The 23,374-nt window shown below is 38.2% G+C and overlaps 1 protein-coding gene across 4 annotated transcripts in view; it reads left to right on the top strand.

Annotated features, from left to right (window-relative positions):
- LOC134530850 (exportin-6-B-like) overlaps window positions 1-23,374 on the top strand; it is a 97,356-nt gene that overhangs the window by 31,429 nt on the left and 42,553 nt on the right. For 2 of the 4 annotated variants that reach the window (XM_063366105.1, XM_063366108.1), the window contains 4 exons: window positions 328-540; window positions 4,292-4,400; window positions 5,794-5,886; window positions 18,014-22,615. In XM_063366105.1, coding sequence (XP_063222175.1) covers window positions 328-540; window positions 4,292-4,400; window positions 5,794-5,886; window positions 18,014-19,798 — 2,200 coding nt within the window. In that variant the 3' untranslated portion in view covers window positions 19,799-22,615. Of the gene's footprint in view, window positions 1-327; window positions 541-4,291; window positions 4,401-5,793; window positions 5,887-18,013; window positions 22,616-23,374 lie in introns of those variants that run through there. The other 2 variants (XM_063366107.1, XM_063366106.1) reach the window with 1 other exon arrangement.

The raw sequence follows: 23,374 nt of genomic DNA on the forward strand, positions 1-23,374 counted from the left end.
GGATACTGAATCCTTCAAATACTAAGGATTTGATGGTATTTTAAGATTTGATTAGCCCATCCCTAATTACTATACAATGCCTTGTATAATTTTTTTATTTTATCGCTAGGAGCTTCTGTCACATTTGATCATGCTTATATGCTAATACAAAACCACTTTTTCTAATTGTGTTAAGTTTTTAAGTAAAGCTGTATTAAATGTCTAGAACATGATAGGTGTAACTGTTGTTGGCTTGCGATCTCTGTCACGGTGTGCAGTGACACTGCTGTGTTCCTCACAGTGACCTCTCCTGGCGCTGTGCGATCAGGCCGGTGTGGTGGTTTGCAGGTACGAGAGCAAGCTGATAGAGTTCCTGCAGCTGTTTGTGAACCTCCACCTGCATCGCTTGGAAGAGAAGCCCCAGTTCCCGGTGGCCACGTTTGCAGAACTGCTGCTGCGCTTCACCTTCCACGGGGACAGCTTGGAGCGGCTGCTGTCCTGCCTCGAGGTGTGGGAGACCTTCCTGCACCACCTCCAGGACAAGCCCTCCATCACGTCCCGGTGAGCTCCACCTCTCACAGCCCCACGGGTCCCTACTTTTTTGTGCCTGCCACTGCGGCCCCTCGGAGCTGTCTGGCAGAGTTCCCGCGGACTGGGAGAACTCTCAGAATTAAAAATTTGTCTTCAAAACCTGGAAAACACAAAGAAATTGACACAGTGCTAATTACCTCTGTGGTCATGACCACGTTCATGTGATGAGGGTCGTGTGTTTGATCACAGCACTTCGGCATGACTCAAATTTTGAACACTTGAGTTATTACCTAAGGGTCTGAGTACACCATGATCTTCGAGTTCCCAATACTTTGAGCCTCTGTACAAAACAGTGTGATGGTAAACTCTGTCAAACAAAACAAAACTTTACACAGTTCCAGTAACATCTAGGTTATTCACTTCCATTTGGAAGTACAGTAGAACTCCAATTACGTATCCGAACTCCGTCTATCCGAATCGCTGATATTCCGAATCACTTTCAGGATTCCAGATAAGATGGGAACGTAGGAACTTTATTGGGATGATGAGTCACCATCTCATAGTTCTATTATTCGCTGTCGTACGTCGCCAGGTGGCCGGCCTGGCCCACCTTTCACTGTTCTTTTGATGAGTCAGTCAGTATGTCATTTACCTGCTACTGTGACGGTACTCTTTCGTGCCGGTGCGTTGTTTTGTTTATGAATGTGTTTCGTCGTTCACCATGGCTTCTAAAAGAAAACGTGTTGTGTTATCATTAGCGGATAAACTAAAAATTATAGTGCAATCAGGTAAAGGAGTTATGGGTAAACAGTTGGCTGAGATGTACGGTGTTGGACAATCAACGATTTCAGACATTAAAAGGAGTAAACCTACACTTTTAAACTTCGTGTCAGTGCTTGAAAACGAAGATGGAAGTTCTTCAAGAAAATCAATGAAGGCAGCAACCAACAAAGATTTAGAAAATGCGGTTTTCAAGTGGTTTTTGCAGCATCGTTCTGTGGGAAACCCAATTTCAGGCCCAATTCTTTGTGAAAAAGCTTAGATCTTAGCTGAGAAGCTTGGTTGTTCATCCTTTAAAGCAAGTAACGGCTGGCTAAGAAATTTCAAGTCCAGGCACAGTATCCGTGAATTAGATTTAAGTGGCGAGAAGTTATCAGCAAACTCCAAAGCTGCAGAAGATTTTATTGAAAAATTTAAAGTTGTAGCAGACTCCTACAGTCCTGAGTTTTTGTACAATGAAACAGGTCTTGTTTGGAAAGCTCTGCCTAAAACCACTTTAGCATCTAAAAGGGAGTGTAGTGCTCCAGGACATAAAGTTAGTAAAGACCGTGTTACGGTGCTTAACTGTGCAAACTCTACAGGAAGCCATAAAATACCCCTTCTGTTGATAGGGAAGTCAAAAAGCCCAAGAGCATTTAAAAATGTGAAAAAGCTTCCCCTCTGTTATAAAAACCAACCCAAGGCTTCGATGACTGCAACATTGTTTACCGAGTGGTATGACGAAATTTTCATACCTGAAGTGAAAAAACACCAAAAATCTCTTGGAAAAGAAGGTAGTAAAGTGCTTTTGATGTTGATAATGCACCAACTCATCCCACCACAGAATGGTTGGAAAGAGGGAATGGCCAGTTTAAAGCTATTTTTTTACCGCCAAACGTCACAAGCTTGTTGCAACCAATGGACCAGCCTGTTATCGAAACCATGAAACGCCATTACAGAAGGCAACTTTTAAGGAAACTTTTGTTAGAGGGCGAAGACGAAGAGGGTGTGTGTGAAAACCACAAAAAAATAAATTTGAAAGATTGCGCTTACATGGTGGCGGAAGCTTGGAGCTTGGTTAAGCAAGTCACATTAAGACGTGCGTGGAACAAGTTTAAAGGCATAGAAGCTCAAGAAAAGGGAAGGGAAGAGACAGGAGAAGATGAGGATGACATGTCACTTGAGGAATTCAGAAAATTTCTTTTGAAAATTCCTGGATGTTAAGACGTTAGTGCTGAAGATACAGGAGAGTGGATGGTGTGTGATTCGTCAGACCCTGGGTTTCAAATTCTAAATGATGATGAACTTGTTGAAAGTGTCGAAGAAGATGACCTTAACGTCGAAGTTGAAGCAGACACGGTACCATCAGCTAGTGAAGCATTTGCCGGCCTTGAAACTGCGTTGCAGTGGATGGAGCGTCAGCCCGAGTGTGTCCACATGCAACTTCTCACTGTCAAGCGGATGTGCGACTTGGCTGCCTGAAAACAGATGAAGACACTCAAACAGCTTACTTTGACTGAGCTGTTCAACAAGCAATGTCTATTTTACGGTACGGTACGTATGCATATTGTATGTATTGTTACGAACTTTAGCAAGGCCACGTCACGCGCAGGTGCAGAGCTAGCTAGGCTGCATCACATGCCGCCGTAACATGAGATGTGCCATGCGCACCTGGGTCGCCGCTTTATCTCCCTCCAGCCCTCTGCTCCCGCTGCGCGGCACTGTTAATTTGACATCCGAAACCTGCCAGCTGCGGAGTTACGCGAGTCGCCGACACGTGTTTTCGAGAGATTTCTGCCGTCGGGACGGCTTGGAATGACGCGACTAGCCCCGGCCGCTCTCGTGAGTTCTGGAACTGCGCCGGGGCCTATGTATATGCCCGAGGACGTCAGGGCAGGGAGTGAGTGGAGTTCAGAGAGAGAGAGTTCAGGCGGGAGCCTTCCCGCGGCGGAGCTTCCGGGGCGAGAGTGCCGCGGGTGCGGCAGAGTGGCGAAGTCCTTGGACGAAGGTTCCAGGGCAGGGAGTGAGTGAGTTCAGTGAAGTTGCGAGTTTTCCCGCGGCGGAGTTTCCGGGCGATAGAGTGGCGAAGTCCCTGAACGAAGGTTCCAGGGCGAAGAGTTCAGTTCCGGGCGATAGTGTCGCGGGCGCGGGGGAGTTCCAAGCGAAGTTTCGAGCGAGGCGTCAAGTGGGATCTCGGCGAAGGGGAAGTGCGACGGCGGCGGCGGAGTGCGGCAATGGAGTCCTGCGATGGAGGACCACGAGGGGTGCTGCGGCGAGAGTTGCGCCAGAGGTGCGGCCCAGCGAGGCGCGTGGATTGTGAGAAACGAGTGACTGGAGGAAGCAACATTTTTAAGTACAATTGATTAATTGGCATTTTTAGATTATTAGCTAGTAACGTAAATAGTGGCAATAAATAAAACTGTGTGATAAAAGTCTTTAATTGGGCTATCCCTTACGAACCCGCAGTAAATCGTAACAGTATGTACATACATACATACATACTTACATACAATGTAATGTACAGCACTTGTAAGTAGGTACATATGTATGTATGTACATAGTATGCTTAACACGTAAATGTATTTCATTTGAATCTAATTAATTAAAATCTCTTTTTCTTTAAAAAATAGTTTTTTCTCCCGTTTTACCATAGTACAAAATACATACAACAATAATTAATAATATTACCCTTTTTTTTTTTCGAAAAAAAAAATCCAAGTATCTGAATTTTTGATTATCCGAATTGCGTACGGTCCCAATTGATTCGGATAATTGGAGTTCTACTGTATTTGTGTGTAAAGTAGGGATACATCACAAAATTTGTTTTTACACTACATTCCACATCTTCATAAATTTGGTTAGACTGCTGCTTATAACAAGTAAATAATGTATATAGCTGATTGTTATTCTTTCGGTGCCTGGGATGTGATATCCTGTGCTTAACAGTGTTTAGAATTGGCCTGCGTTTAGTAAATGAGTTTTGACAGTGTGAGGAATGCTAGCGTGCTGGTTGTTGCCGCAGGTACTCGGACGTGCTGGTGAGTCTGCTGAGGCAGGTCCTGAACAAGTGTCTGTTCTGCAGCAACCAGGCCCAGCTGGAGGAGCTGGACGACGAGGACGTCAACGATGACGTGAGTGGTTGACACGTGTAATCCTTCGCGAGCAATGTTGTAGTCTTGTGGGCTGTCTGTCTCACGAGTCATAACTTATAAAACTATGTTAACATGGATATTACGTGGGAGAAGCACTCATGGTCAGTGTGACTCCCAACAGTCTGTCTGCTGCCTGTGAAGTGATGGACAGTGAAGATGAGCTATCATCATTAATAATGAAATGAGATGAATGTGACGTTGAGATTAATTACAAAATGGAGTGGTAAAATATTAACCTCGAAAAAATATGTGTATTATTTCAAATTGTGACTGCAGTTTCTAAGTGAAAAAGTAATTTATCTTGGATCACATTATGAAAATGAAGGTCTTCCAAAAAAAGATTTGTGATAAACCAGGTGAGAATAAAAATTGAAAACCTTATTTTGAATAAGCATCTTAAATTTGGACCACAAAGTACCTTCAGTCTGAATGTTGGTCTCAAGAGTTAAAAATAAAATAAAGTACAATAAATAAAAAATAAATTAGCTATGGTGACAAAACAAGTAATCCTTTGAATATTGTCTTAAACATTATATACTTTAATTTTATGTAAACAATTTCCTATTTAAAGTAAAATATTTTGAGGCATGGTAATAGGATAGGTATGTACGAAGGAAAAGAAAAATAGGTAGACCTAGTTATTAAACTCCAGAGTTGTCAGAGTTTACTTTTTTGAAATAACTACATTTGTTCTAATAGCTACTATTTTTATTCAAATATTTATTCTTCAATCTCAGATCTTTCAAGTTCCTGAGATTCTATGGTATTTGAAGGTTCAGGGATTTATCAGTCCAGCCCTAGTGGTATTTTATATTTGATTACAAAGGAGTGAATTTGTGTGTTCCATGACCATGTTGCTTGTAAAAATTTATTTTCACATAAGTATTTCCCATGGGTTGATATTAAGAATCAACAGCATTAGTAGGTATTTAATTTAATATATCAGGGAAAAAAACTTCAATTACAGAAATTTCTCCATAAATATAATTATATTTAAATAGTAAATCACCTCTATACTACCACAGACTATACTTTACTATGTATTTGGTTTAAATTATCTTGATTTTATGAGAATCTATTTTACTGCCATAGCCCTTTTACAGGACTAGTCTACTGTATAAAGTTTTCCCATAATATATGGATTCTTATTTAGACATTGTTTCTTTTCTACCTTTTTTTTTTGTTGTTAATTTTCAAGTCAGGATTTTAGTTGTGGTACTTGTAATTATAAAACTGTATTGTACAATAGCTAGGGAAGGGATAATTGTATCTTTGAAACTGCAAAATTGTAGGTGTTTCACTGTTTTTAAAAGATGTCTATTTCAGTAATCTGAGTCTATGCCATTAGGATCATGCGATTTCATGTGTGCAGAACCAGACAGAATGGCAGCAGTTCCTGTGCACTTGTGTTGACATAATTGACAAGATAATCTCACTTATCCCAGCCAGCACATACAAGATAGTGGTGAGTACGTTTCAAAATTACTTGGTTCTTAAAATTATTATATACAATGGTTCTTGTACATTGGAAATTTCTCTGCTATTTACAAGTTTTTTTAAACAAATACAGTCAAACCTCTCTGAAATGATCCCTCACGGTTCCAGGAATAGGGTCGTAATAGAGGGGGGGTCGTAATAGATGTTTTCCGAAATTTTCAGTTGATTTCAACCCCCCCACCCCCCCCCCCCCCTCCTTCCAAAACCGCTACTCGCTAAGAAACCAGCCGTACAATGGCAGGATGCTGTCACTCACAATGCTAGACGGCTTTGCTTTAAACCCACTTCAACCTTCATGACAAGTCCGTCGCCCTACAGGCCACCTCTAAAGAAAATATGTCAAAAGACAGTTTATCTTTACTGGTTAGTATACGTGTACGTTTTCTGCTTGCCGTAGTTAAATTCACTAGAACCCCGATGTCACGAACACCGGATTTAACGAAGCAATGATTTTACGAATACATTCTCGGGAACCGTCAAAAAATTGGACATTTTGACCAAAATGTGAAAATCAGAAAAGAAAAAAAATGAAATGAAAGATCATTAAAATCTGTTAATTTTAACACACAGCGTATTTTTGTGTCTGCTTTAATACTTCCAATGACACACAAACCATCTAGTGTCCTCCCTTATAATACCCCAACTTCGCTTCCTTTGAAAACCCTTCAGTGAGAAAATGCTAATTTCACCCTCCCTTCTCCCGAAAAATTGGGCTATTATGAATGTTGTACTAAAGCGGTGAGGGAGGGGTTAAATATGTCACTTTTCACACCAAGTTCGAGTTCAGTCATCTCTGGCAAGGAATTTACAAGCTTTCAAACTTAAATATAAATGTATTTTAATAGCAAGGGTCCTATGAAAAGGAATATACCGAATAAAATCAAGCTGCTGTCACCAAACAAAGCATAAAACGGCCCAATGCGTGGTCGCTTCGTTATTGCTCGCGCGAGAGGCGAGACATGGAATGTTAGAAGAAAGATAAATGCGGGGGTGACAGACGGCAGCCAGTGCGTTTCCTGCGTGGGGAATAAGTGGCGTAGTCTTTTTTTTTTATGCTGGGTGAAGCAACCTTTTTCTATCAACCCATGGGAAAAGATAATTGCTTGAGCTGTCAAAATAAACATCGCTGCGGCAGTTAAAACAAGTCGAGGCAGGCGTGCATCCAGTCGGTCGCTGTGTATTGTCAACAGATAGTAATCAAAATCATGAGAAATCCAGCAGGTAGCTTTGCCTTAACTGCGTACCACACTAGACACTTGCAAAAAGCTAAACGTAAACACGTTGCCACAAAAACCTTTATCTGCACCCTGCCGGCAAAGGGACGTGGAATGGGGGTTGTCAAGCGCTGACAGCGGTCGACAGGAAGTGGTATCTATTTTTAGACATGCGCTGCCTACGGCAGTACAGTACTCGGCAAGAGAAACGCAGTAACACGCTACTCACCACAATAAACTTATTTTCTGTCCGAAATCGGGTTGTAATAGAGAGGTGGTCGCAATAAAAAATGGGGTCGCAACAAAAAGGTTTTACTGTATGACAATATTTTCTAAGCGATGTGAGTATACATCACTTAAATAACTCATGCGGCAATATTTTGAAGCTAATCTATATATAGACTACTATTTTGGTTTATGATCGTACATCCCCACTCGTTAAGTTGGTGGAAACTGTAATTTTATTCCATTGGTTAACTGTGAAAAAAATCTGTAAAAGCAGTGATAAAATGGGTCATATAACTTAGTAAATGTTGTAAAATTAAATAAAAATGTGGGGAGGGGGGGATTTTTTTTGTTCATGATATCTGTTATGTAAAATTTATTCTCATTTGGCACAGGATCTAATTCACAACTAACATAATCTTTTACTTTGACCTAACAACTTTAGAAAACCTTACATATTATTAACCATTAAAAGTTTCACTTAAAATAAAGTAAAACACTCTTTTTATTCACTACTTCCACAGATGACAATGTGTAACAAACCAAACCTCCGGCTTACTCAGATTGGTCTGGCTGTTACATACGTACATAAACACTTGAATAATTTAATGGGCATTGAATATAATGTAGGTTTCATGAAATCTGGTTATCTATGGTCCCTGAATTAAATAAAGTCTCTCAAACAATCGTTAATGATTTTAACTGCTTTTTATCATCCTTCACAAAAAGTTCACAAGTCGCAATAGCCGTCAAAATAAAGAAAAAGAAGAAAAAAACATAAACTCTCAGAAAAACAACTCCACTGTGCATACAGGTCGGTTCATCACTAAGGCACAGTATTAAAACCTGTTCATCAATTATATCCCGTGGTTGCTTGCAACACATGGTAAAAATAGCAGATAGACTATTGTCTACTTGGCATGGCCACCAATTTACTAAAAAGGCTCCACTCTAGGCCTTCGCTGCCGCCTATGGTCACAAGATTAAAATTACCAAAACAATATCCGAAAAAATTTTTAACAGCACGGTCTGGACCACGGGCTTGAAATTCTTCTCTCCGCTACACTACAAGACACCACCCAACACATCTACTCTTGCAGATGCAAGATGCCCTAAGTAATGACTAACATGACAATTAGTGATGGGTCGGTCCCAGTTCTCGGTTCCGCCGGTTCTCAGCAAATTAACCGGTGTGGAGAACCATTAATATAATCCCGGTACCAAACAAAACTTAACAGCCAAACTTTTCAGCAGTGAAAATACAATTGACTTTCAGTGTAAAGCACTGTTTTAGGGGATTGTATATTTCAGACAACCCACGCACGCATGTTTCTAACGTCCATTTAAACCCCTTGTGACTTGTGAAAAAAAAACGTTCATAAGTCTTTGGATAATTGCAGCTAGTCAACAGCTTCCCTCCCCTTTGCCCCTTCATCACCATTTAGAAAAATACAGCTTTTTTTTTGTCCCTCTTACACAGTTTGAAATTCACTTGGTACAGTTGTGGTGCCGAAGTTTTATTTGTGAAAGTGGGCTTCTAGTTTCAGTGAGAGATCAGTATTTTTCTCTTCTGTAATATTAAATGTTCTTCCTGTCATAGTTGTGAACTCTGTAGGTCGGAGGACATCCAAAACATTTTTCATCTTCACCCATCAGACTTCATCGCTTGTTAAACTGAAGCTTGTTGATGGACCACCTGGTTTGTAGAATACCACCTTGATATCATTTTTTTCCTTTGAAACCTCACAAACTTTACCAATGTACCATCTGTTGTCATAAACACACACAATATTGTCCTTCACTGATATGTCACTGACATGAAAAACTACAGGAGTTCCATCAATAGTATATTCTTGATGGTTTCTGAATTCTGACGAATGATGCTGAAATGGTGCTGACTTGTATTGTTGACATTTCCTTTGGTACATAACAATGATGGTTTCTAGTACTTACAATTCTTTTAGCTTCATCAAACCGACTTTTTAAACTCAGCTCTACCTTTCGAACTTCACAACCCTCTACAACGACAAAGTCGATTCCTTTAATGTTTTCCACGCAAAAATTGAACATGCTGATTGGTGTTGTAATGTGGCCTTCTACCGGTCGTTGCAGACGTTTTGGTCCCACCTACCCCATCACAAGGTCCCTTGCCATGACTTTTTGCAAAAAAATGCCACTCAGCATCAACTCCAAAGTCTTCTTTATGTTTGCACAGGTTAGTAAAATTGAACCTGTTCTTGTACTGACCTCCTGCTCCATCTGAGAAATAAACAACTTTATTCAAATTGTGAACAAAGGACTTAATGAATGGTATCAACTTTGTTTGGAATTAGTACACAGCCGATGTATTATGATTCATACAGTCACTTATAACACAAAGGTGTCGAATACATAAATTCCTGGTCTCATCTCTGTAGTACACACAGAAGGGATGAAGTGTGGCCTGAGAATTGATCCAGTGATAACTCTGGATCTCATCTTGTATGATAAATATGAAGTTTTCAGAGAAATCACCAATCACTGCACATTCATCACTTTTAAGATTTTCTTTCTGTGTTTTCAAAAACTGTGATTGACTATGTGAGATAAAATTATGTTTTTTCAACACCATTAGTTTACTAGCTAATGTTTCTTTGAATTCAGCATATGTTTCAATAATAGTAACAAGACTGCAATGGTCACTCATCATCCACTGCTGATATGTTATATCATCATCATCATCATCATCATCATCATCACAGTAACAGTTCAATGTTTCATCTAAATTCAAGGATGCTATTCCGGGACACTTTGCACATTCCCCAAACATAGTTTTCACTGTTCAGATCACACACAATTTTTTCAAGAAGGATCTTCCAGTCATCTATTTTAGCTGCTCTTGTCATTAGTTTGAAATTTTTGTGAATTGAACACACACAAACAGAATGACTGCCACTTGCTCCAGCCAGGATGCACCACTTGGGGTGTAGAGAACAGAATGTTGAAAATCCCATCTTTACTGATGGATGTTCTTCTTTAAACTTTCTGTATACAGTAGAACCCCGATTTTGCGAACACGGATTTAACGAAAACAGCGATTTAACGTAAAGGTTTTCAGGAACCATTAAAAAAACACCAATTTATTAAAATAATAATATAGATTTCCAAAAAATGAAAGTAAATAGTAATGGAATCTTATTAAAAATTACACTTTGTGGTGTCAGTAATAGAATGGAGGTACTATATACAGCGAAACCCCTTATTTACGTTACCGTTATTTACGTTTTCCCGTTATTTGCACTATATTCTTCAGGTCCCGTTTGGTTCCCATATAGTCCAATACAATACTTTCCCGCGAATTACGTCTCAAAAATCGAATCAATCCCGCTATTTACGTCACGTAACAACCATAAACAACCAGAAAATACCGTGGAGCTAGTAGGCAATGAACATTTTAAATAGCAAAATATACATATTTTATAACATGAAAAGTTGCTTTTATTTCTAAACATGTAATAATTTAAGCCTAGGCGTGTAAAAGTACGAGTAATTATAGCAGGAGACAATCTAAAATGCACGAGGGAAAAACGTAAACTCATGAATGTACAAACATGGCTGCTTGTAAGTTCTGATACTGTATTTATGTCACAACTTAGCCGAAATACTGGTACGAGACATAAACTTCACAAGATAAAATGAGCGGTGTCTTGGTAACTGTTTTATACGTCTTTTATAATTTGGGAAGTATTGTACAGTTGACGCCATATTTTTTAAACTAACCATTTATTTCTGGGGATCGTAAATAATTAATTATTGGTACCAAGACATCATGATAATATAAACATAAACTTGAACATGTCACGGCAGCGAGAAAACTGGTGCGTATACCAATAAACTGGTATTAGAACTGGATAAAATTGGTACACGGGAGGTGGAGCTTATATTTTTTTCCGCTAAGCTCGCATCTATTGGTTGGCGGCTAATGGCGTCATGAGTCTGGGCGGAGCATAGAGTGCGCATGCGCCGCCGCGTCGTTACAGCAGCTGACCGAGTACAATGACCTTTCTCCGCGTTTGGCGCGCTATTGACGGTAAACATTCATCAATTTGCGGCCTTTTCTTAAAAATTTTTTTACTGTGAGCAATGTGTATGTAGCCCGTATTTGTTATAAACCCTGCCGGTTGCAACTGTATTTATAATTTGGAGAGGCAAATAATCTCCTTGAACAGCCAAAAAAGCAAGCAGAAGAAAATTTCAAATTTATTTTTTAGGAAGTAATCAGAAAAACATTTTGGCTTTCATTCTTTTTTTATTTTTGTCAAATGTGGTAAATTAATAATTGATTAAATACTAAAGTAAAATTTGTTGTTAGTGTGTTTGTACCTGCATTGTAGTATGTGCTATTAAACAAAAGGAAAAAAATTCTAAATAAGGTAAACTGTACTCCTTTTTATACTTTTCCCTTTATTTACACTTTCCCGCTTTTTACACTTTTTTACTTTGTCCCCATGAAAAGTGCAAATAAGGGGTTTTGCTGTATTAATATGTGCCTTTGCATCATCTGTCCAAATATGAAAAAATTAAAAAAGTTGTTCAAATTGCTTAAAAACTGCGGGCGCTGTAACTGAATTGCGTAGGTGTGTGCCATTGCGCGCGCGGCTGGATAGATAGACTGTCCGCGACACATGACGTCATGAAGGGTTTCTTTGTCCGCATCCCCCTCCCCCTCTTCTATGCCTGGCTTGACTCACCACGTTTTCTTCCAAACACGCCCGCATAGTAACAGTGCTAGCCAATAATCACACGTTTCCAAATATTCCCTTTTCCATCCTCCAGGTTTTTTCAACTTGTGACCACGTCACACCAATACGCCATTATCATTATTCTCTAGAGGTGTAAAAGTAACGAAAAAAAGCGTCCCCGTATATATTCGTTACTATAACAATTAGTACTCGTTACTATCGTATCACGTTACATTACTCGTTACTTCTGAAACCGCATAACATGCTATGTTATGTTGCAGCAACGAATCGAGTCGTATTGCGTACGCGTACAGTATGACGTCGCGTAAATAATAATAAATATAATATAAACAATTAACAATATTTGATAATTAACAGATTTTGTTAACCAAGAAACAATTAAATCTCATTAGAGCGGCTTTTTTATACTATCTCTTTTAAGATAAGAACAAAAAAAAACGTGAAAATACGCGATAATAAAAACATATTTCTAATTTGTAAACAATACTTTACGTTGTTTCTGTTCCAATCTCAAACTTTGTCTACACACAATACCTTTAATAAACAGTAAAAAACTTTGACGACGAATTTCCAAATTATACTTTACTTAATAAACAAACATAGTTCTTTGTAATGTAAATTCATCGAATATGCGCGCGCATGCGTAAAACATACGAAAAATGCGAGTAACGAGATGCAGCCGTGTGTAACGTTTCGTTACTCGTCACTAGATGGCGCACCTGTTACTCGGTACCGAATACATACGGTTTGCTACAGCTTTATTATTCTCAGTAAGAGCTTTGTGCGCGGTGTTTAGTTTTTGGAATATGTTTTTTATAAGTGCTGCGCAGCTCAGCGAACAAAGAGAGTCAGCCGGCGGCTACGCCGCGCCGTAATAGCAGCTGACCGGGTACAATGACCTTTCTCCGCGTACGGCGCGCTATTGACGGAAATTTTCTTATTTTTTATTTTTTACTGTGACGCAATGTGTATGTAGCTCGTATTTGTTATAAACGCTGCAGGTTGCGACTATATTTTAATAAACTTTAACGTATTTCTTACACTTTACATATTTTTAAACTTTTTTTTTATTTTATGCCTCATTTTTCACGGTTTCTGAAAATCTGTATGTACGACCGAGGTATACTTACGAACCGGGGGCCGTACGAGCGAGATTAAAAGACGTTGAAGATGTAAAGTTGACGAAGTCTGAGATAGCATGGCAGCACAAGATATCAGCGTCGACCCTGTCTAGGATATGGAAACGTAGGGACGCGATTATGAGTGCGGGGGTCATTGAAAATCGGTAAATCGGATTTAACGAAACATCGATTTAGAGTAAACATTTTCGGTAACCATAGCACTCCGTTAAATCGGGGTTCTACTGTAGTTGTTTTAAATTGCATAGGATTAAATGTTTTTGCTTTAGTTCTTTCTTTCCATTTTCAAGACGAACTGATTTAGTATCCTTCATTCCAGGACACATTCTGCTAACTTCATCACTTTCATAAAATAAAATTCAACAGCCAACTCTCTAGTTTCTTAGGACAATTTTTTCCCTGATTTCTTGATATAAGCTGTGGAATGACACCATGTTCCTGAACTATTTTGTGGGTTTTTCTAACTAGGTATTCACTCACACCTAACTCTTGTGTAGTTTTTTTTATTGACCAGCTCTTTGGTACTACACTTATAACTTGTATCTTCTCATTGTTGGATGTGCTGGTCATTATTCTTCGCTTTAGATCTTCAACAAGATGTTGTAAGTCTTTTGTGGCAGTATCAACAATCTTCAGTTTTAATTCTTCTTCCTTATCTTGAAATTCACAGCTGATGTTAAAAGTGTCACTTAATTTTTTCTGAATCGCACCAGAAAATTTGCTTACAGTTCGCTTTACTTCTAGGTGTTTCTTTTCAGCACTAAGTTTCATTATTTCAGTAGGTGAAACTCCTAAAACAGAGCCTGCGTCATTGATAGATTCCACGACAATTTCAGGTGAAAGGAATGGTTCTTCATCAACACTTTTTCCAACATCAAAGTTCTCATAATCACTACTTGAAGGTGTTGAGAGGTTTTTATGGCAAGAGCAACAAACAGATTTACCAGGAATCAGTGTGGGCCATCTTTCAGACAACACTAGAGTTATTTCCCTCGACTGTTTTTTAATAACTTTTTTATGGCATGAAAATGGATCACAACACGAATTTCCAAACAAATGATGGTATTTCTCCAAATATTTCTTTTCGTGTTAAGTACACACACTAGCTAAACAATCTATTTTAACTCTTTTTCTGAGAAGGTAACATTGTGATTCATTTAATTGTGATGCAGTCTTTAATTCTGACTTTCCATATGACTGATTTTCACAGCATTCATTTGTAACCTTTCCCACAGAGCACTTCATGTTTCTTGTAATATTGTTGCTATATATTCATTTTAAAAGTATGTATTTAGAAACCAGTAAGAAAACCTAGTTGACATTCAAGAAAGCTACTTCACTGCAGAACTTCACACGACTGCAAATAACAAACAATAAAACATACGTAGCTGCTTAGGATAAAAAAAACATAAACACATCTTCATTCTTTGAGTACACACACAAGACTGAACTGGTTGGCACTGTCTGTAGACATGTTACAACTTGCCAGGCGGATGATTAAACTAGCCTTGCTTGTTAGAACATGCACATCCATGTCTCCTTACACAGATGTGGGTATCTAAAGTGTACAAGTGAATATCAAACTGTGTAAAGAATGTTATTGTGAGTTTCTTTACTAAACCTTTTTGTACATATAATGTATAAGTGTAATTTAATTTTAATGACAAAGATATTTTTAAAAATAATATGAAAACATGAACAACTGTTGAATTATAAGTACTTACGTGTATAGCAATTTAACACATGTTTCAAATAACTCTAACTTTTAAACCAGTTTGAACCACAAAATGAAACTTGCACATTTTGATAATCACTAATAGATGTATTTTTTGGCATGAACAGAAATTTTTTTGTCCGGTCCCCCTTTTAAGATATTTGACCTTGAAATTAGCAAAATTTGAAAATTTTGAAATTTTGATGCTAAAAAAAAGCAGGAAGGGCTTAAAACCTTTACTTTAACTCCATACAGCTGGAAAGTTCTCTAGCCGTAGTTATTACACAAAATTTGGTCTTTTGGTTCCAACCCCAAGTCACCTTAAAAGGTCATGAAAATTGCTGAAAATGTTCAATATTTTGGCATATTTCAAGGTAATTTTTCATATGTTTTCCAAATGTATTTAATATATTGTTATACATTTTATGTAAGCCTATACAGTAGAACCCTGTTATAATGTTTTTCAAGGGAGCACAAAAAAAACATAGGAAAACGTTATAAGCAGGAAATCTCAATTTAGCACTTAACAATGTTCGAGCTTTGTACCAATGGGCTCAACAAGCTATGTAAACAACTTTAATGTTAAAACCAAAGATAGTATACTTGATACATGAATTTTCTGAAACAAGCCAACAATTTTTCAACTTCGTCTTGTTCCCTGGTTAAATTTTGTTTGTCTTTAAAGATACACTGCCACATTTTTTGTAAAATTGTCTTACGATTCATGATGACAACATTAATAGTGAGAACGTCTACTCCTTCGCCACCTGAAAAAAATTAATTTTGGGATTCCTATGTATGAATGAAAAAAAAAAATTATTTGTAAGCAATAGAAAACACTTTTAGTTATGCTCTCGCTCAATGGTTGGCAACTTAAATATCGTAGGACTATGTACATGCATCTGAATACCCACTGGAATGGCAAGGAAGAGAAGAGTTGACTAAGGGTGCCAACTGACACGTAACTATGAACGTTGTGTACCTTCAGTATATTGCATAAAATTGTATTTTTACAAACTTCATGTATTGTATGGCAGTGATTGTAAACATAAACATACCTAAAGGAAACTTTTTATCATAAGTGTTGGAATAATTTGGTTTTAAAACATTTTTTCCCCATTTATTGAATGTTAGAAAGCAAACATTATAAGCAGGAAATTACACTATTTATGAACGTTATATGCAGGAAATAAACATTGTCCTTACGGGGGAAATATTGGGACTTTAAAAATATGACACTATAAGCAGGAAAACATTATATGCAGGAACATTATAACAGGGTTCTACTGTAATCTCTTTTTATCAGTAAAGACAAGAAACTTATATCTTTTAGTCAAGGCCAACAATTAACTTTTAACAAAACCTCTAGGTGGCCTTATTTTTGCACGCAGTAGTGAAGATAATCGAGCCCTGATTCAAAATGGTGGCAGATAAAAATTAATAAAAATAGTTTTGAGTTATTTACTGATAAGACTTTCTTGGGTAAAAATTTTAAAAATTTTAAATAAAATGATCGAGGAACTATTAATTTTAAAATTCGATGATTTCACACGGAATGACTCAGTAGTGTGAGTATTTAGTTAGTCCTAAAGTCATGAAATTATACATAATTAATTTTCAAATGGCCTTATTGCTTGGTATGATTTATTTTTATACCAAAGAAATCTGTTTTAATTCTTTTTTTCTTCTTTTTTTTTCAGTGAAGATAATTTTGGTTATCACTCAGTAATTTCAGTAATTATAAGTGTGCTGTTCAAGAAAATATGAAGTACAGTAGAACCCCGATTTTGCGAACACGGATTTAACGAAAACAGCGATTTAACGTAAAGGTTTTCAGGAACCAACAAAAATCACCAATTTATTAAAATAATAATATAGATTTCCAAAAAATTCAAGTAAATAGTAATGGAATCTTATTAAAAAATACACTCTGTGGTGTCAGTAATAGAATGGAGGTACTATATATTAATATGTGCCTTTGCATCATCTGTCCAAATACGAAAAAATTAAAAAAAAATTGTTCAAATTGCTTAAAAGCTGCGGGCGTGCCATTGCGCGCGCCTGGATAGATAGACTGTCCGCGACACATGACGTCATGAAGGGTTTCTTTGTCCGCATCCCCCTCCCCCTCCAATGACTGGCTTGACTCACCACGTTATCTTCCAAACACGCCCGCATAGTAACAGTGCTAGCCAATAATCACACGTTTCCAAATATTCCCTTTCCCATCCTCCAGGTTTTTTCAACTTGTGACCACGTCACACCAATACGCCATTATCATTATTCTCTAGATGTGTAAAAGTAACGAAAAAAAGCGTACCCGTATGTATTCGTTACTATAACAATTAGTACTCGTTACTATCGTATCGTTACGTTACTCGTTACTTCTGAAACCGCATTAAAAAGCTATGTTATGTTGCACCAACGAATCGAGTCGTATTGCGTACGCGTACATTATGACGTCGCGTAAATAATAATAAATAGAATATAAACAATTAACAATATTTGATAATTAACAGTTTTTGTTAACCAAGAAACAATTAAATCTCATTAATGCGGCTTTTTTATATTATCTCTTTTAAGATAATAACAAAAAAACGTGAAAATACGCGATAATAAAAAACATAAACATACATATTTCTAATTTGTAAACAATACTTTCTTACGTTGTTTCTGTTCCAATCTCAAACTTTGTCTACACACACAATACCTTTAACCCTGCAGGACTCAGGTGGGGTCTGGCAGACCCCAGGCTAAATGTTTTCTGAAGCTACCACTATGTTGCGCGCGCGTCTGCCTTGTGGCTCCAGGTACCTTCAAGATTGGGAGGGTAGATAATGCTGCCACCACGATTGACAGTTTCCGTTTAGTCGTTTGCCTGTGAGGACCTACGAAAGTCGCCTGGGGTCCTACAGACCCCACCTGAGTTCTCACGGTATTTTCTCATGTCAACAAGGTAAGTAAATAAACAAATTTACCCTGCAACAGCCATGTAATTCTGTAAAATGTAAGACGTTTTTTTATGTGTGTCAAATTTTATTGTGATATTTTTTATCTTTAGATGACATGCCCATGGAAAGCTGAACAGGAGCGATTACATAAACTCCTGCGTGAAGTGGAAGAGGAATTGGAAGCAGAAGACGGATCATCAGGTAGCCCTGGAGGACAAGATAATGCGGCATTTCCTGAAGATGAGGATCAAGAAGAAGACAATGTAAGTGAAAGTGAACATGAGACTGGAACAGAAGAGGACGCTGACACGTCAGATGAGAGCTCAGAAGTGGATTCAGGTAATGCTAATAATAAGTATTACGTAGGACGAGATAAGATAACAAAATGGAGACAGAATGCATCATCAGCTACATGCCGTACTAGGAGCCATAATATAGTAAGCAAATTACCAGGAGTGCGTGGATCAGCTCGAAATGCTTTGACAGTAATGGATGCACTATTTTTGTTTTTCACATCGGACATGTTGGAGAACATTGTTGAAAACACTAACGAGCGTATACGAAAAGTAAGTGCTTCATATTCTGATAAGCAGCGGGTAAGGGAAACTGAGATAACAGAATTACTAGCCGTCATGGGTTTACTCTATTTAGCTGGAGTTTTCAAATCTGGAAGGCAAAATCTAAGGGATTTGTGGGCAGAAGATGGCACTGGCATACAGATTTTCAGACTTACGATGTCACTCTTTCGATTCAAGTTTCTCCTACAGTGCCTTCGGTTCGATGATGCAGGTACACGTGAAGAAAGGGCAAAAACTGATAAGATTGCAGCTATTAGAGACTTCTTTGAAGCGTTTGTAAAAAACTGCATAAATAATTACTCGCTTGGTGCTTATGTGACAATCGACGAAAAACTGGAAGCATTCAGGGGACGTGCTAGTTTTAGACAATACATTCCAAGTAAACCGTCTAAATATGGCATCAAAATATATGCCCTTGTAGATGCAAGGATGTATTACACAAATAACCTAGAAATTTATGTGGGAAATCAACCAGAAGGCCCATACAAGTTGAGTAACTCACCTCATGATGTTGTTATTAGAATGGTAGCCCCAATTTCCGGGTCAGGACGAAATGTAACAACAGACAATTGGTTTACTAGCTATCCTCTAGCAATAAGTTTGCTGCAGGATCATAAACTTACACTCCTAGGAACGATACGCAAGAACAAGAGGGAAATACCTCCTGAATTTTCAGAAACGAAAGGAAAACCCATTGGTTCGAGTCTTTTTGGTTTCTGCAAAGATGTCACCTTAGTATCTCATGTTCCTAAGAAAGGAAAAGTTGTAATTTTATTATCTACAATGCATCACGATGCAAAAATTGATGAGAGCACTGGCCAGAAAAAAAAACCAGAAATAATAACTGACTACAATCTCACAAAGGGAGGAGTAGACATGGTAGATCAACTATCATCTCTATATGATGTGTCTCGCAACAGCAGGCGGTGGCCACTGACAGTATTTTTTGCTCTAATGAATGTTGCTGGAATAAATTCCCAAATCATTTTTCAGAGCAATTCAAAGAGCGAGATGAACAGGAGAACTTATTTGAAAACACTAGGACTTGAACTCGTCAAGAAATGCAGTACCGAAAGACACCAAGTCCGTTGTCTTAGAAGAGAGCTGCAGGCAAAATTAAAACCTGTAAAACATGATGATAAGGATACTCAGCCTCCTACAAAACTATCTAGACGCTCACGGTGCACTGTGTGTCCACGGTCAAAAGACAGGAAGACAAACGTGCAGTGTGTGCACTGCAAAAGTCACATTTGTACTGACCACATTGTTCCATTTTGCAGGAATTGTGCACCTGAAACTACAGAGGACAGCAACTGAATCCAGAGATTTAAATATCAGAAATGACAGTCTACAATAATGTTTATTAATTTATTTTATTTAATACAGCTTGCTTTTCGTTTTGAATATTTTTTGTCAAAGTATTGTGAAATGATATGATTTTCATTCATAAAAATAGTGTTTTGTATTGATTTATGTTAAATTCTGTGTATTCACATTAAATCTTAATATTTTGCTATAAAAGTGATTACCGAACGTCAGATAACAAATATTAATGGTCGGTTTTAAATTATGTCATTTCATAAAATATATATACAAAAATGTTTTTGGGGTCTCTCAGACCCCACCTGAGTCTTGGCGTAAAACCTTGGCACCTGAGTCCTGCAGGGTTAATAAACAGTAAAAAACTTTGACGACGAATTTCCAAATTATACTTTACTTAATAAACAAACATCGTTCTTTGTAACGCAAATTCATCGAATATGCGCGCGCATGCGTAAAACATACGAAAAATGCGAGTAACGAGATGGAGCCGTGTGTAACGCTTCGTTACTCGTTACTAGATGGCTTACCCGTTACTCAGTACCGAATACATACGGTTTGCTACAGCTCTATTATTCTCAGTAAGAGCTTTGTGCGCGGTGTTTAGTTTTTGGAATACGTTTTTTATAAGTGCTGCGCAGCTCAGCGAACAAAGAGTGTCAGCCGGCGGCTACGCCGCGCCGTAATAGCAGCTGACCGAGTACAATGACCTTTCTCCGCGTACGGCGCGCTATGGACGGTAAATTTCCATCAATTTGCGGCCTTTTTTTTTTTAATTTTTTACTGTGACGCAATGTGTATGTAGCTTGTTTTTGTTATAAACGCTGCAGGTTGCGACTGTATTTTAATAAACTTTAACGTATTTCTTACACTTTACATATTTTTAAACTTTTTTTTATGCCTCATTTTTCACGGTTTCTAAAAATCTGTATGTACGACCGAGGTGTACGTACGAACCGGGGGCCGTACGAGCGAGATCAAAAACTTTGAAGATGGAATGTTGACGAAGTCTGAGATAGCACGGCAGCACAAGATATCAGCGTCGACCCTGTCTACGATATGGAAACGTAGGTACGCGATTATGAGTGCGGGGGTCATTGAAAATCGGTAAATCGGATTTAACGAAACATCGATTTAGAGTAAACATTTTCGGTAACCGTAGCACTTCGTTAAATCGGGGTTCTACTGTATTGCAGGCTCTTTCCCTTCCAATTTATAAAAAAAAAATATGTTAGATATTTATTATGTTTTATGATCAGAGGTGATACTTGGATTCTGGGAATAATGTAGATGACAGCAGTTTGTCCGAATGGTAGTGGTTTTCATGTTGTAAGAATGTGTTTTTATGATCATATTGTTTCTTGTATGTATACAGGTTCAAAAGGAATGCCCAATTAATTATTTAGAGTTCATTTTTAACTAATACATATTTACACTGCTTCCTAAATTATAACAATCTGAATGTAAACAAATTAATCACAGTTTAATAAGTGCACGTTTTACTCTTCCCACTGGAGCTGGGCTCGACAGTGGCTCTTGCTACTGTTTGTCTCTTACCACGCACCTTGGTCCCAACACACTGCTTCACACTACTCATCCACTGTGCAGCAACATTGTCCCGGATGCTCCAGTCTTCGCACACGAAGCCCGTTGCTCTTGTTCGTCACCCACTATCGCTCACCCTCCAGATCGCAGGTCACATCTTTTATACCTTTTGGTTTGCCCCATGGAAAGGTCTTGCAGCCCTCCCAAAATGACGCATCATCAAAGTCCTCAGACTTACCACTCTAAGCTGCGAGAACAATGGCATCCTAGTTACGCCACTACAAGCAAGTGTCCACAGTAACCTGCAGAATGATCCAGACACAAGGCACCTGACTTCTGCGAAATGGCGGAAAAGGGGGAGGGTTTTTTTTGACAGAAACGGGCCTGCTAATTGAAGGTCTGTGTTGTGGTGGGGGAAAGAGTGGGCATCACATCCGTACCTCACCTAGGGAGGGGAGGCGTTTCTACCAAGCTGGTGCACCATCTAGCTGGTCAGTCCTTATCTCTAGCAGCCTCGTAACAATATTTTTACCATGGTTAATTACAAAAGTTCCTTCTTTTGCTGTTAAGGTTGAGTTTTAAGTGTTATGATGTATTTTATTTTCTTATTTTGTTATTATTCTTTGTTTAAAAGCATGACAACACAATCTGATGGTAAATTAATAAGTGTTAGAGTGAGACAGCGAGAGTTTATAACAAGTGTTCAGTGTGTGAACTCAAGGATAGGCATGATAAATAATTATAAAGAGACAGAGAAGGTGAAGTCCCTGATTACCATATATGTATGTAAAAGTTTGTTCATGTATTGTAACTTCTTTTTTTTTAAAAAAAGCTTAATGTTTGAAGCTTGTGTGTGATTGCTTGTTGATTATGTCACTGCGTCACTTATGTGATTGCGTCTTGGTGGAGATTCAGTCGGCCATTTTTCAATTGTTCGCTCATCATGTCAGGTGGCAGTTCACAAATTAAATCCAATTATGTACTGTAGAAGTAAATTTCACAGCTGTGGTTTAGTTACTCCAAGATTGACACCTTTTTAGAACTTTGTAATTAGAATTTGTTGACCACAGTCTTCGGTCGAAATCCAGAACATCGTCGTTCCAAGGACGGAGTCCTTTGGTTGTACCATACATGGCAATACACCTTGGGATATAATTTTGGTAATAAATAATCTTTGCTTTGTCTGACTTTCAGTACCATTGAAAAGTGAATTATTTTGGAAGCAGTGAACTTTGTTTTGTAATGATTTGTGTTAATCTGAAACCGTGTGATAAGGGATAATTAATAAATTCAAAATCTATAAAATTTTTATAAGAAACTTTATTTTATTCAATATCGTTGAACTTATAATTTCATAGAACTTACTGTATTTTTTGTACCCAAGAAATATTATTAAGTGTTTATATGTGTGTAAATGTTAGACCATTTACTTAGCCAGGAGGTCTGAAGTGTTACAAGCCCATGGAATGTGTTGAAAAATAATATTCTTGATTCACAGCTACAACCCTGTATTTTCTTAAAAATTTATAAACATGAACTTTTATGAAGCTCTTCAGTGGGACTGATTGGAACCAAAATGCCATATTGGTTTCAATAGTATTAATATCATATATATTTTTACATTTAATATTAAAAATTTGTTTTTATTCAGGCAAGATCACACATTAAAAGGTTTTCAAAGCCTATCTTAGGGATTGCTCCCCCTTTTTTTTGTTAACCGAGCACTGCAACCATGGGGCCCCCATGGGCACGGATATGGATATGCCTTTTACGCAATCGGGAAAAGTGTTAGACTCTCGCTATGACTAGAGGCTGAGGCTACTCATCCTCTGCCCCCCGCCTCACTCATCTAACCAGACAGTTGGCTGTGTCCTTAGCGCTTAGATCTTATCAGCACTGTTGGTGCCTACCTCGATCTCCCACATCACACTGGGACCCCTCAGTCACCCAGGGAACCCGTGACCCAATGGAGGCCTACCCAACCTCTCCTGGCTGTCCAGGCTAGTATCGGAGCTGTGTCGCCGCTCA

Source organism: Bacillus rossius, chromosome 3, assembly GCF_032445375.1.
Source record: "Bacillus rossius redtenbacheri isolate Brsri chromosome 3, Brsri_v3, whole genome shotgun sequence".
Classification (NCBI taxonomy): domain Eukaryota; kingdom Metazoa; phylum Arthropoda; class Insecta; order Phasmatodea; family Bacillidae; genus Bacillus; species Bacillus rossius.